Below are 15,691 nucleotides of genomic sequence, written 5' to 3' on the forward strand. Positions count from 1 at the left end.
AATGGCCATTGGGATTTTGATAGGGATTGCACTGAATCTGTAGAAAGCTTTGGTTAGTAGTGTCATCTTAATAATGTGTTCCAATCCATTAACCCAGGATGTCTCTCCATTCATTTAGGTCTTCTTTAATTTTTCAAGCAGTGTTTTGTAGTTTTGAGTGTACAAGTCTTGTACCTCCTTGGTTAAGTTTATTCCTAAATATTTTATTCTTTTGGATGATATTTTAAATGAAATTTTTTTCTTAATTTTCTTTTCAGATTTTTCACTACTAGTGTATGGAAACACAACAGATTTTTGTGTGTTGATCATGTATCCTACAACTTTACTGAATTCATCTATTAGTTCTAATAGTTTTTTGTGGGTTCTTTAGGATTTTCTACGATAAAATCATATCATTGGTGAAGAGAGAGAGTTTTACTTCTTCCCTTCCAATCTGAATGCCTTTTGTTTACTTTTTATTTTTTGTAATTTCTCTGGCTATAACTTCCAGTACAGTGTTGAACAGAAGTGGCGAAAGTGGTCATCCTTGTTTGTTTGCCACTTCTCCACTATTTCCTGCATTCATTCTGGATTCCACATATATATATATATATATATATATATATATATATATATATATATATATATATATGGCTTTCTCTGTATAGCATTATGTCTCAATTTCTTTTTCATATGTTTCACCTTCTGTGCTCCATTCTGGGTAATTTCTTCAGATATATGTTCCGGTGACTAAATTCTCTTTGGCTGTGCCCAATTCACTATTAAGTCTGTCTTTGATTTTTAAACTTCAACAATGATGTTTTTTAATTTCTAAAAGTACTGTTTTTTCCAAAACTGCCTAATAATTTGTCATTTATTTTTATGTTTCCATAGCTCATTGCTTTAAATATTTCGTGCATAATTATTTTATGATATATATCTGATAATGTCAATATCTGATATTCTTCAGATTCTAAATTTGTATTGATTGTTTCTGCCCATTTGTAGTCAAGTTGGCTTGTTATCTTGTATGTTTGCTGATCTATGTTCATGATCTTATCATTTTAATATGTAGGAATCCTGGAGACCTAAACTGGGAATGCTTTTTCTCTAGAGAAATCATTCTTCCAGAAGCCAGGAGGTGCTACTTATCTGCAACTAGTTCTGCTCCTTTCTGGGTTTCATTACTTAATGCAGAAGTCTCACATTCCATTCTTGCATTTTGCTGAAAGCTTGGTGTCCTGAGAACAACACTAATATAAGCAGTTCCCTTTAGGAAAGTTCCTCCATTTTACATTTTCTCATTTTTCACCTCTCTTTGCTCTGATTTAAGCTCATTATTTTAAAATAAAAGCTCATTGTTTTGTTTGTTTGTTTGTTTTGTTTTTTTGCTGTTGGTGGTGAGGAGGCTGGAGAGTCCCCTTTCTTCACTGAGTGCAGCAGTGCATTAAGAAGTATGTACTATCAGTGCTATAGCCTTTTTTAAATTTTGGTAATATATACATACCATATATTTTAACATTTTAACTGTTTTTAAGCGTACAAGTACGTTTGACAACAAGTATATAACAAGTACATTCACAATGTTGTGCAGCTATCACCACCAACCATCCAAAACGCTTCATCTTGCAAAACTGAAACTCTGGGGAGTTCCCTGGTGCTCCAGTGGTTCGGACTCTGTGCTCTCACTGCTGAGGACACGGGTTCAATCACTGGTCAGGGAACGAAGATCCCACATCCCACAAGCCACACAGCGCGGCCAAAACAAAACAAAACAAAACGAAAAACCAAAAAATAAAAACAAAAACAAAACTGAAACTCTGTCTCCATCAAACAATAACTCTCCATTCTCCCCAGCTCCCAGCCTCTGGTAACCTCTATTCGAATTTCAGGCTCATTGTAATTGTTAAATTTTATGTGTCAACTTGTCTAGGCCATATGGTGTCCAGATATTTGGTCAAACATTATTCTGGGTGTGTTGGTGAGTATGTTTTTGGATGAGATGAACATTTAATAGTAGAGTGAGTACAGCAGATGGCCGTCCCCAAAGTGGGTGGGCCTTATGCAATCAGTTGAAGGCCTGAATAGAACAAAAAGGCTGACCTTCGTCTGAGTAAGAGAGAATTCTTTTTGCATGGCCCATTTGAATTGGGACATTGGGTTTTTTTCTAGCCTTTGGGCTCAAACTCAAATGTTGGCACTTCCTGGGTTCAGACAGGAACTACACCACTGGCTCTCCTCGTTTCCAGACCTTCACACTCAGACTGAAACTTATGCCATTGGCTCTCCAGCTTGCTGATTCACCCTGCAGATCTTGAGACTTGTCAGCCTCCATAATCATGTGAGTCAATTGGTTCTGTTTCTCTGGAGAACGCTGACTAATATACTCATATAAGTGGAATTATACAATATTTGTCCTTTTATGTCTGCTCTAATTAATTTAGCCATGCATGTTACAGCATGTATCAGCGATATGCCCTTTTTAAAATGGGAATGTCCTCTAGGACATACATTATCAGTACTCTGGTTCACTAAACTGCCAGAAGCAAAAATGTTTAATCCAGCCTTGAGGGAACAAGGAATTCTTCTTGGAGGAGATGATGTTTACCTGAGACTTGAAGAATGCACCAGGTGAAAGGGTCAATAAGAAGTACCCAGAAAAAATGTTCTAGGTAGAAGAAACAGTACATATAAAAGCCTAGTGTGAGAAAGAACATGCTGTTTTTAGGGAGTTGAGGGTTTCTTAGTATGGGTGGAACTTAGAAAGCAAAGGAGCAAGTAGCAAGAGACTACGCTAGAGAGATCGGTAAGGGCCACCATCCTGAATGACATCAACATCTATGAGGATAAGCAGCTTTGGGCTCTACTCTGCTCTTTCCTGGGATGATACATTCTTGCTTGGAGTCACTTGTCCTCCCAGAATGCCTTTCACAGTGCCCTATTACTATAGATACTCAGTAAAGTTTATCCTGAAAGTCTCGTCATATATCAACCTTGTTATGTTTCTAAATGTCAAGCTCTAAGACAGGCTTTGTGCCTTTCCTGTGAGATTAGCGTACCTTTACTTTGCCATTCTGAAGAAACAGAGTCCAGTTATGGCCATCTTGACTACTGGATATGAGGAACTCCTTCACATACATGCTGGTAAGCAGAGATTTCACCCCCTGGGTGGTTACTCCTGTGACTCTCATTGTCTTCTGGAAGTCCACTTGCAGCCACTCTTTTCGATTATTTGCCTGGGGAAGTTAGTTAGAGTAGTATCTTTTTGGTCACTATTTGCTCCCAGAAATCCCCAAATCCCTTCTTAATCGTATCACAGCACTTCTCACTCTGCATATTAATTACCTGTTTGTCAGTCTCCCTTATTAGACTCAAAGCAAATTGAGGGCCGAAATTTTTCATGATTCATCTCTGTATCCCCAGAGTTAGCCATTTAATAGGGGCCCAGTAAAGGTTTGCTGAATGAATATATGAGTAATATACAGACTGACTAGAGTATTAAAAGTTTGGCAATGTGTTATACAACCTATTTTGTTTAAAATAAGCCCCTGGAGGAACGGAGACCATTAACTCCATCCATTTCCCCAAGCTAGTCAGTGATTGAAAATCACAAACTGAGTGGTTCCAGAAAAGAACTGTGCCCAGTGAACTGTACATAACTATGACCCTTTGCTTTGTTGATATTCCTCTGTAAAACTGGATTTCAGCCACTCCAATTCTTTGACAAATATTAGCCCAGTACTACATATAGATATTCTGTTTCTAGGAGGTTCAATTAGGGATCATTTTCCCCCAATGAATGCTGTGTGAATTCACATGGCACACCCACTAAATAAATATCTGTGGGGTTTTCTGTGCATAGTCAACTTTCCTTGACACTCTTTGTGGGAACAACCAGGTGATAGAAGTAACTGAAGAAACAGTCAAGAGCTTACCCTATTCTTTCCCAACCACTACTCCTTCTTCTGCATCAGTTATACGGCAAATTTGTTCCCTCTTACCCGGGGTCTCCAGGCATTAGTCCTCCCTTGGAGGTGAAGTCGGGCTTGTGAAGGAGACCAGGTGGCAAACACATTGCTTAAGTGGGATGAGGCAGTAATCTGTGCATCTGATATTGCTTTACTCTCCATTCCCAGTGCCATGTTGCAACCTCAGAGAAATGAAAGAAGAATGTAATCACAAGAACAAGTTGAAGCTGAGGTTCTGCTGGCCTGTCTCCACTGATATATTCTAGGGCTACTGTCATCACGAAGTCATTTCCCAGGCACTAACTTTTGCATGTTATTGTTAAGATGCCCCCTGTTTTCTGGTCAGCTCTGCTCAGCTCTGTTGGACTTTGATTGCCTTGTTAATAGTAGTGTAGGAGGTGGCTGCCCCTGGGGAATCCCATGGTTAGGATGACCAAGTCATGGGTTTGCCCAGGACTGTACTGGTTTTAGCATTGATAGTTGTGTCCTGGGAAATCCCCCCAGTCTCGGAAAAACTAGGATGGTTAGTCATCCTCCCCATGGTTGGGAGAGGTAAGGACATGGGATGACTTGAAACTTACTGTTTAAATCACAGCCCATCAACTCCATGCGAAGAGTGCTGCGGATGCTGTAATGCGTTGGGTGCAAACGGACATACCGAGCAATAATTGGAGGATTAAAAATATTGTGTTTTATCCCAGATGAATCCACATTGCCAAAGAAGACCTGTAGGGAGGTATTAGCACAGATACATGTAAAATGAAGAAAGAATAAGAAGCAATTCCTCCCAATCATATCTTTCTTCTAATTTGCTCTGTGCATTTCTCAACAGCACCGAACACCCAAATAAAACCATTCTGGCTAGCCAGATGTTAGAATGTAATATGCGAAGGAGAAAATCACAGGGAGAAGAATGGAACAAGGGAGATTAGGTCTGAGCAGGTTAAGTAGTCTACTTTGGGGTCCAGTAAAACGGTCATTCATCAAAGTTGCGGAAGCCATTTAGGCCTTTGCTAATCCAGTATGGGCCACAGACCAGCTGCATTAGAATCACCTGGGAGCAATTAGAAATGCAACATCTTGAGCCCTGTTCCAGATCTACTGAATCAAACCATAAAGTTTGAGAAACACTAGCTTAGGGCAGAGTCAGCTGCAGCTGTGAAAGGGAACTGGGAGTAGGCAGCTTACCATACTGGTCTCAGAATGATCTTCCAATAATATGTGTGTGTGTGTGTGTGTGTGTGTGTGTGTGTGTGTGTGTGTACTGTGGGGCATTAATTAATGACTCCTTGTGTATGAATTCATGAGACACATGTTAATATCCAACTTCTGGGGTTTAGGAACTTGACATGTCTAGGTTCTACAGAAAAGTACATGACATATTTAAGGAATAAGGAACACAGTTTGAGAAATATGGTAGTAATTCCAATTCAAAAGGCCTAGATTTAAATCATGGTATATAGTAAAAAGAAAGTTGAAAATCCTCTCTCATAAAACACCTGGGATTCTGTATCTGCTTGAATACACTGAAACAGGAATCAATGTACGGCTGTTATATAATCAGACATCAGAGTTATAGTATTATGGGGAATTTAAAAAAATTGTTCTTCCATGTAACAATTTTTTCTTCCTATGGGATAAAAATGTTAATAAATGTATAGCATTGCCCCAGAAATCACAGCATTTAAAAAATATTTTTATTGGAGTATAGTTGATTTACAATGTTGTGTTAGCTTCTGCTGTACAGCAAAGTGAATCAGTTATACACATACATGTATCCACTCTTTTTTAGATTCTTTTCCCACATAGGTCATTACAGAGTATTGAGTAGAGTTCCCTGTGCTATATAGTAGGTCCTTATTAGTTATCTATTTTCTATATAGTAGTGTGTATATGTCTATCCCAATCTCCCAATTTATCCCCCCCTTACCCCCCTGGTAACCATAAGTTTGTTTTCTACATCTGTGACTCTACTTCTGTTTTGTACATAAGTTCATTTGTACACTTTTTTTTCGATTTCACATATAAGTGATATCATGTATTTGTCTTTCTCTGTCTGACTTACTTCACTCAGTATGACAATCTATAGGCACAGCATTATTTTTGATAAATAGATCTGCTTCATTTTTAACTCAATTATTGTGTCTTGATCAGATACCTTCTTAGGAAGACAATGTATTGATTCAACAAATAGTTAATGACTACACAAATCCTAGATTCCATGTATTATGTGCCAGAAACTATGTACTAGGTGGCTTCACTGGTGAATTCTAATAAATGTTTAAAGAATTAATGCCAATCCTTTCCCAAACTCTTCCAAAAGATAGAAAAAGAGGAAAAACATCCTAACTCATACTATAGGGCCAGCATTACCTTGATACCAAAGCCAGACATATATACCAGAATAAAGAAAATTACAGACCAATAGCCTTTATGAATATAGATGCAAAAATTCTCAGAAGAATTCTAGCAAGCTGAATCCAGCAGCATATTATAAATATTACATTCCATGTCCAAATAGGAATTATCGCAGGAATGCAAGGATGGCTCAACATAAGAAAACTGATTAATCAAAACCACATTGATAAAATGAAGGGGGAAAACACCCTCATGATCATCTTAGTTATGCAGAGAAAGCATTCAATAAAATCTAACAACTTTTCATGATTAAAAAACAAACAAAATACACCCAGCAAACTAAGAATAGAAGGGAAATTCCTCAACAAAATAAAAGGCATTTATGAAATACCCTAGCTAATGTCATACTCAACGGTGGAAGACTGTAAGCATTTTCCCTAACATCAGGAACAAGAGAAGAATGCTTGCTTTCATTGCTTCTACTCAAGACTGTAATGGAAGTCCTAGTCAGAGCAATGAGGCAAGAAAAAGAAATGAAAAGCATCCAAGTTGGAAAGGAAGTTAAACTACTTCTATTCTCAGATGACATACTCTTCTGTATAGGAAACCCTAAAGAATCCACAAAACACTATTAGAGTTAACAAACGAATTCAACCAAGTTGCAGTATACAAGATCAACACACAAAAATCTGTTGTGTATCCATATCCCAGCAATGAAAAAAAAAAATCCAAAATGAAATTGACAACAGTTCTATTTCAGACAACATCAAAAGGAATAAAATACACACGGATAAATTTAGCCAAGGAGGTGCAAGCCTTGTGCACCAAAAACTACAAAGCACTGCTGAAAGAAATTAATGATGACCTTAAAAAAAAAAAAAGGAAAGATAGCAGATTTTGTGGACTGCAAGACTTAATATTTTTAAGATGGCAATCCCACCCAAAGTTATCTAGAGATTTAATGCAATCCCTATGGAAATCGTAATGCTCTGTTTTACAGAAAGGTAAAAGCCAATCCTAAATGCATACGGAATTTCAAGTGACCTTGAATAGCCAAAATAATCTTGGAAAAGAAGAAAAACGTTGGAGGACTCACACGTCCCTATTTCAAAACTTAGTCCAAAGCTACAGTTATCAAAACTATGTGGCACTAGCATAAGAATAGACACATAGATCAGTGTAGTAGAACTACGAGTCCAGAAATAAACCCATAGATCTATCCCATGGGTTGTAAACCCAAATGAGTTGAAAACAGGCGTTCAAGCAGAACCCTGCACAGGAATGTTCACCACAGCACTATGCCCAACAGGCACAAGGTGGAAGTCACCCAAATGTACATCAGCTGCTGAGCGGATACACAACATGTGTGGCCTAGCCACGCATTGGAATATTATTCAGCCAGGAAAAGGCATGAAGTGCTGATTGGTGCTACCGCGTGGATGAACCCTAACGCAAACATAAGTGAAAGCAGCCGGACACAAAAGGCCACCTATTTATTGTCTGCTTCCATCTCTAGGAAGTCTCCAGAGCAGGCAAATGTCTGTGCACAGGAAGCAGATGAGTGGTTGCCTGGGGACTATGGGGGGTGGGGTGGGGTGGGGTGGGGGACACTGCAGGAGGGGGCAGTGGGGAGAGACTGCCTGGCGGGTACAGGGGTTTCTCTTTGGGCTGGTGCCAACGTCTTGGAAGTAGATATATAGTCGTGATGGTGGCCCAGCACCGCCAGTGTATACTTGGTGCCCCTGGATGGTCCGCCATTAGCTGCCTTCTCTGTACAAAGTTCCCGTCCGGTGGACAGTGAGAGTTCCAGCAAAGAGAGGGTGCAGCGAGCACGGCGAGCAGGGTCCTGCCAGCGCCATTTCTTTGCAGGCCCAGGACCCCAGCGGTGGGGGTGGGGGCGGGGTGAGGTGGGGTGGGGGAGGGGTTATGGGAAAGCAGTGACCTCACAGGGTCTACGTGTTACGGGGCGTGCTCGCCCCCCCCCCAACCAATGAGGGCCCGGCCTGTGGTCGCTAGGATACGGAGTAGGGGCCTGAGAACACCGGTTGTCTTGAGATGTTGGGACCAGCAGGCACAACCGACCGCCCCTCATCCCAGCGCACCGCAGAGCGAGGCCATCGCAGAAAGCTGCCCAACGGCCAGCATGCCGGGGAAGAGGGGCCGTGGAGGGTCACCCGGTCGCCGCTCCCGCACCGCCCGAGCTGAGCGGTCCTGCTCCGTGAGCCACATGGAGCGCCTCCTGCGGGAGGGCCACTACGCCCAGCGCCTGAGCTCATCCGCACCCGTCTCCCTAGGGGCCATCATCCAGTACCTGACGGCCAGGGTCCTGGAGCGGGCGGGCCATGAGGCCCAGAACAGCGGCAGGAGGCGCCTCACTCCGGAGCTGGTGGACGTGGCGGCCCGCAACAACGCGCTGCTCAGCGGCTTCTTCAGCACTAGCACCATCTCCCAGGCGGCCCCGGCCCAGCACTACACTAGCTGCCCAGCGACACCTGGGTCCCCGGCCTCCGGGGGGGGGGGAGGGGCGGGGCGGGGGGCGCGGCCGTCAGGCGCCAGGCCCGCTCACCGACCGACCGCACAGCCCGGGCAGCCCCGGCCTGCCCGCCCCCTTGGGCACAGTCATCGCGAGTCAATCAAGTGTTTCAAGAGACGCCCTGCGCGTGCTTCACTCACTTGGCGTGGGAGGTGGTGGTGGTGGGACACCCCTCGTCGGAGGGATGGAGGGCGGGGGTCTGGCCGGAGTTGGGGGGTGGGGGGGGTGGAGTCGGGGGTGACAGACAGAGAGGAGCGGTCTCTCACGGTGACAGTGCATGGGGTGGCCCTGGGTGGGAGAGGCTGGCTGCGGCGGGGGTGGGGGCGGACTGGGGCCTCGGGTGAGGCCGGACAACGGAAGGCTCCCCCGCTGGCTCTGAGCAAGTCGGAGCCAGGCCAAAGTCCCCGGAGGGACGGGGTTCCTTGCGGCGGCGCTCGACACCGTGAGGGCAGCGTCGTGATAGGGTGAAGGTGCCAAGGCGACCGACCGCCCTGGGTGCGGGATGCAGGGGTGGGTGGACAGAGCGCTTGGCATGGACTCCCATGGGGCAGGGGCTTTGACGGGAAGATGGAGGCGTGATGGGGATTGGGGTGGGCGGGACACGATCAACACAAAGGCAAAGTCGGAATTAGGGTCACGCGGGGTCAAGAGTTTTTGGCTGTGTTCCCCTAGAGATGCCAAGAGATGCCCTGCTTGGCAACCTGCGTAAACAAGCTGTCACCTACCGGTTGGAGCCCTGGTCTGGGAAGATCCCACATGCCGCGGAGCAAGGAAGGCCGTGCGCCACAACTACTGAGCCTGTGCTCTAGAGCCCGAGAGCCACAACTACTGAGCCCGTGTGCCGCAACTACTGAAGCCCGCGCGCCTAGAAGCCGTGCTCCACAACGAGAAGCCACCGCAATGAGAAGCCCGCGCACGGCAAGGAAGAGTAGCCCCCGCTCGCCGCAACTAGAGAAAGCCCCTGCACAGCGACAAAGACCCAACACTGCCAAAAATAAAAAAATAAAATAAATAATTTTTTTTTAAAAGCTGTCACCTAGCAACAGGGGGCGCCCAGCCAGGCCCCGCCCCAGCACCCTTGGTCTGCTCACGGAACCCCGGACGGCGGGCCAGGCCCCGCCCCAGGGCCCTCGATTTGCATACGCCACCCGCAGCCAGTCCCGGACGGGCCTCCGCGCTTGCTATTTTGTGTATCACCAGGAGGACGAGAGCTCCGGGCGGCCGAGCCTGCGCGGTCGCGCGGAGCCCGACGCAGTGCGCGTCTCAGCCCGCCGCCGTCGCCCAGCACTTGCGCCCACTTGCGTCAGCGCGCCCGGAAATTCCTAGGCGGCGAACATGGCGGCTTCCGCGGCCGGCCTGGGCGGCGGTTCGGGTCCCGGGCCTGAGGCCGGGGACTTCCTGGCGCGCTACCGCCAGGTGTGCAACAAGCTGAAGAAGCGGTTCCTGCGGAAGCCGAACGTGGCGGAGGCCGGCGAGCAGTTCAGCCAGCTGGGGCGCGAGCTGCGCGCCCAGGAGTGCCTGCCGTACGCGGCCTGGTGCCAGCTGGCCGTGGCCCGCTGCCAGCAGGCGCTCTTCCACGGGCCCGGGGAGGCGCTGGCGCTGACCGAGGCCGCGCGCCTCTTCCTGCGGCAGGAGCGCGACGCGCGCCAGCGCTTGGCCTGCCCCGCCGCCTACGGGGAGCCGCTGCAGGCCGCCGCCGCCGCCCTGGGCGCCGCCGTGCGCCTGCACCTGGAGCTAGGCCAGCCGGCTGCCGCCGCCGCGCTCTGCCTCGAGCTGGCGGCCGCCCTGCGCGACCTGGGCCAGCCGGCCGCCGCCGCCGGCCACTTCCAACGCGCCGCGCAGCTGCAGCTGCCCCAGCTGCCCCTGGCCGCCCTGCAGGCGCTCGGCGACGCCGCGTCCTGCCAGCTGCTGGCGCGCGACTACAGCGGCGCCCTGGCGCTCTTCACGCGCATGCAGCGCCTGGCGCTGGAGCACGGCGCCCACCCGCTGCCGCCGCCGGGGCCGCAGCCCCCGCCGCAGCCGCAGCCCAAGCCGCCGGGGCCGCAGCCCGGGGCCGGCGCGGCCTCCGCCCCACCGCTCGCGCTGCTCCCGCCCGGCGCGGGCTCCGCGGCCGCGCCCTCCCCCGCCGCGCTGGGCGCCTTCGCCGACGTGCTGGTCCGCTGCGAGGTGTCCCGCGTGCTGCTGCTGCTGCTCCTGCAGCCGCCGCCCGCCAAGCTCCTGCCGGAGCACGCGCACACCCTGGAGAAGTACTCCTGGGAGGCCTTCGACGGCCACGGGCAGGACGGCAGCGGCCCGCTTCCCGAGGAGCTCTTCCTGCTGCTGCAGTCCTTGGTCATGGCCACCCACGAGAAGGACACGGAAGCCGTCAAGTCGCTGCAGGTGGAGATGTGGCCCCTGTTGAGCGCCGAGCAGAACCACCTCCTGCACCTCGTTCTGCAGGAAACCATCTCCCCGTCGGGCCAGGGGATCTGACGAGTCACTCCCAGCGACTCTGTGCCTGTCCCCGAACCTCACGCACCCGCCTGCGCGTTTACGGGGACACAAGAGGCGTTGACCCGGCGCTTCTGCCTTTGCAGTGTATCTTACCCCTGTTGCCACCAGAAGAATGCGGTTGACTACAAGTTACGTTGTTTCCACAATAGTGGCAGAAAAGAAACCATATGGTAGAATCGGAGTAGAGTCTCCGATTCTCTTCCCCAGAAACGGCAACAGAACCATGAGAGCCCCTTCCGCCCCCTTTCCTCTTCTGTTTTCACCCAACTGTCCCCACCCACCCCTCTTCCCCCGCAAGGCTCCCCTCCCCCCGCGTCCTTCTTTCCGACTGAGGATTAATTTGCACAGCTCTGGCTCGCTACTTAAGCTGCATGATTTTTTCACGGTGACTCTTGATTGCTTAGCGTATTTCGATGTCCGCCTGCGTGATCGCCCAGTTCCCCCTGTGTTTCACGCGCCCCGTACGTGTTGGTGGGAATCACTGGATTCAGTGCTAGGCTGTTGTCGCTACAGCCCTCAGTCCATGATAAAGCCATTCTGACCCTCCTAGCTTGTGGTTCGGATTTACCTCATCTATGAAATGGGAATAGCTTATCTCCCTGGCAGGAGGCGGCAAGCAGAAGCAGATAGCTCCCTTTTAGCTCCAAGATGGATTCGTTCATTCGAAGTGGACAGCGTGCCTATGAATCTACAGAGGCCATTTGCGATGTGGCCTTTCTCAGCTGCAGTGCGAATGTGTTCGGTGCAGAGCGGGGTGGGAGTGGGGGTGAGGGTGAGGGCGGGGTGGGCTCCAGAGCAGAGGTGTCAGCTGTGCATTGGAGTTTTCAGTTCTGGCTCCGTTTCGAGAGGTGCGGGTAGTCCACGTGGCAGCTTTCATTTGTAGTGCGGATCCTTCTGCAAATCTTAGTTAACTCAAATGTGTAAAATCAGCACGCTGCTTTGGTATTGTGTGATCGTGTGTGTGCCAGACTGTGCCCTTGTTCCCCAAAAGCAGGATGGCGTTCCATTTTTAAACACTAAATTTCCAAGGCGTTTTGGTCCAAACGTTGCATGCAAACCGACTTAGCTTTCTCAAATTCAATTTTATTTTCTTTAGTGTTGAGAGTGATGGTAGGAACTCTTCAGAATATAATCTCATTCTCATTCATTCGGCTTGGGAAAACGCATCCTTTAGGCTGAAGTTGTAGACAGCACTAATCTTTTGAGGTGAGATTTAAGGACACAGTTTGGGAACAGATCTTGGTTTTGTGTATTTGGGGGGGAGGGGGAATATGTGGAGTGTTGTCACTATGGGTTAAGTGTCCCCAAATGGATGGGACTTTTAGGGTATTCTTTTCTACTTCTGTTGCAGCAGTGTGGAAGCAGTGGCTAAGGAAGTGTAGGGGAGGCCCGTTTGGGACAGATTCGGCCACCCTTCCTGTGCTCTCACTTGGCTGCCGGGAAGGGTCTTTCCGAGCCCTAAAGGCCTAGTGCAGCTTGTTGCCGAAGTGGTAAGGGTGCTCGCTCCCTTGTGCTTTTGCTTTTTCTGGTACACTCTTGTCAACCTGGGCTGCAGCCCTGGCCGCCTTCCTTACTGTCCTTGTGACAAGAATGCTTCGGAATTATGGGCTGTGGCTGGTGCCAGCATTTGGGTTTGGGCGCAAGGAAAAGCCTCCTTAGACCTCTGGTCTGAACTCCTTGCTTTGAGGAGGTGGGGGGAGGGAGTACCAGAGAGCCTGGTATTGGGTATACGAGCATAACTATAGAAAACGCTAAAGACTGTTTTCCGTTTGCCATTGGTTCATTTATGTATCTCCCTCAGAAACTTCGTAGCACGGAGAGCTGGGCCAAGGCCACATTTCAGTGATTTTGACAGAAATCTCTTTGCTATATATCAACTTATGTTGACAGGATGTGATTAGTGTTCTTTTTAACTTGAAAACCAGAGGGAAAGACCTGCATCACTGAAATGTTCATTGACGATTCAAAATTAACATTCAAAATATTATGGAATATTGAAAATAGTGGCAGTGAAGCAATGCTCCTGAAAGGGTGCTTGGGCTCCCCTTTATAAGGGACTTCTATGATGAGAAATGTTGCTTATGAAAAAAATATTTTGTATATGAATGGTACAAAGATATTAAAGCATTTGAGAACCACTGTACTGGAGGAAGATGACTAAGACTGAAATTTGTGAACTGGACAAAGCTCTGGGATAGAAGGGTTCTGGTTAATGTGAACTGTCTAGGCATCTCTACTGCCGTTAGACTAGACCGGCAGTCCACAAACACTTTGTGTAAAGGAGGAGAGGGAAATATTTCAGTCTTTTCACACCACATAATCTTCCTTGTTTGTTTGTTTTTGAAACTTTAAACATGTGAAAACCATTCTTCACTCCCAGTCCTTGCAAAAGCAGGCTGCAGTCCAAGCCCATGGGCTCTAGCTTGTGCAGCCCTTCACTAGAGCCTAGAACATAGTAGTTACTCAACAACTCTTAAAGGAATGACCCTCATGAGGGTAGTTAATAACTGTTTTATCTTTGTCACTGAACAAGAAAGACTGAAAATAAATGAACTAGTCATTTAACTCCAGATTCTAAGAAACAAGAAAAGAAATGAAAGTGAATTTTTAAAATTTTAAACAGAAATTAATGAATTCGAAAACAACACCTTCGAATCTATGTTTGATTTTAAGACCAAGAGTTGATTCTTTGAAAATCCAATAGAACAGATAAACACTAACCAACTCTGATAAAGGGGGAAAAAGAGAGATACATGTGTGTATGTAGGTAAAGATATATGGCATGGAAAGGGAGATAGAACTTTAATGTACACATTTACAGCAATTAACTATAGGTAACAGAAAATGAGAATGCCAGTAATCAGATAAGGAACGGAAAAGATAGTTCAAGTATCTACCACTAAACAAGGCACAGTGGCTTTTCCATCCAATGTTCATTAAACAGATGATTGCTACATTAATTAAACTATTCTAGAGCAATAGTTTAATGGAAAAAGATGGAAGCCTTTATACTATTTTCAAGGTTAGTATAACTCTAATGCCAAAGCCTGAGAAATACAGCCCCCCAAAGAGGTAAAACAACTTTATTGATTGGTACAGATAGAAAAATTCTAAACAAAATGTTAGCAAATTGGATCCAGCTAAACTTTAAATGACTGATACACTATGACTTAAGGGCAGTTTTCCCAGGAATGCAGCACCACGTTGTGCTGGAGCCCCAGCTAGGACTGGCTTGTGAGAGCCAACTGTGGGCGTCTGCTCCCAACTCTGCATTCAATGACATTGTGTCAGCAGCTTGAAATCAGGTGTGATGGGAATATTTACGTCATGGAAATCAGCAAACACCACAAATAAAGGCCTTTGTGCTGACTGCCCCCCACTTTGCCCCAGAGCTGGTTGTTAAACATTTGCCAGCCCACCACTGAGTGTGAGTATAATCTGACAATAGCAAAGAGAAGAAATGTGATCATATCCAAGATGCTGAGAAAGCATTTGATGAAATTCTACAGCCATTCCAAATAAAGTAGGAGTAGCAAGAAACTGTAAATATGATAAAAATATTTGAAACAGCATGTTAAACAGCAAAATATGGGATCCATTCCCATTAAAGTCAGAAGCAAGATCTGCTAATATTTAGTAAACACATGCTAACATATCTATATCTATACACATATATCACACTGCAAACAAAAGAGCAAAGAAAGAGCATTTTGGTCACCATCCAAGTCTACAGAGACTAATCTGCTGCAGCCGCTGATGGACAGTACACTTGGTGTTCAGAGGAAGAGATGAATGGGGTAACAGGCTGAGGCACTCTGTGCTTTAGACAGGAAGTTAAAGATGATAACAGGATGCTCTGTGCTTTGGACGAACAGGCCGTTAGGTAGTTAATATGCATTTCAGGAAGAATTTTAATGAACCCTGCTTCTTGCATCTTCCCATACATAGAAAAACACTATAATCGTGAACTTGAGGTATCTGTTCTTTGTGAATAGCAGTAATATTTTACCAAGATGTATGCTTGACTGCATGTATTCCTTAACAAAAACATCATATGTAAACTAGCCTCCCCCCAACCTCTTTGGAGCAGTCCCCCAGAGCCATCTGAGAGGCTGTCTCCCAGGCTATAGTCATCAGTAAGACCCTGAATAAAACTTGATTCACAGCTCTCACGTTGTGTATTTTTCTTTTAGTTGACAACACAATATATAATATTTATGTGTTTGTATATGTGTCTGTGTGTGCGTGTATTAATCACAAAGGCATTTAGATCACTATTTCCTGTTTACCAGGTCCTATCAGCATAATGTCATCCATGTAATGGACCAGTATGGTGTTCTGTGGGATGTCAAGATGTTTG

At 46.6% G+C, this 15,691-nt stretch overlaps 2 protein-coding genes across 3 annotated transcripts in view; one reads left to right on the forward strand and one right to left on the reverse strand.

The window, feature by feature from the left end:
- F8 (coagulation factor VIII) overlaps positions 1–15,691 on the reverse strand; it is a 125,611-nt gene that overhangs the window by 9,117 nt on the left and 100,803 nt on the right. The window contains exons 1-4 of one of the 2 annotated variants that reach the window (XM_082447896.1): positions 8,617–8,771; positions 4,529–4,673; positions 3,981–4,129; positions 3,039–3,215 (exon numbers count right to left, since the gene is read on the reverse strand). In XM_082447896.1, coding sequence (XP_082304022.1) covers positions 3,039–3,215; positions 3,981–4,129; positions 4,529–4,673; positions 8,617–8,649 — 504 coding nt within the window. In that variant the 5' untranslated portion in view covers positions 8,650–8,771. Of the gene's footprint in view, positions 1–3,038; positions 3,216–3,980; positions 4,130–4,528; positions 4,674–8,616; positions 8,772–15,691 lie in introns of those variants that run through there. The other variant, XM_082447897.1, reaches the window with a different exon arrangement.
- Positions 9,875–15,503, forward strand: F8A1 (coagulation factor VIII associated 1). The gene has a single exon (XM_082447876.1). The coding sequence runs from the start codon at positions 10,174–10,176 to the stop codon at positions 11,308–11,310; it is 1,137 nt and encodes a 378-aa protein (XP_082304002.1). The 5' UTR covers positions 9,875–10,173; the 3' UTR covers positions 11,311–15,503.

The sequence above is a fragment of the Balaenoptera physalus genome, assembly GCF_965194825.1.
Source record: "Balaenoptera physalus genome assembly, chromosome: X".
In the NCBI taxonomy this organism is placed as follows: domain Eukaryota; kingdom Metazoa; phylum Chordata; class Mammalia; order Artiodactyla; family Balaenopteridae; genus Balaenoptera; species Balaenoptera physalus.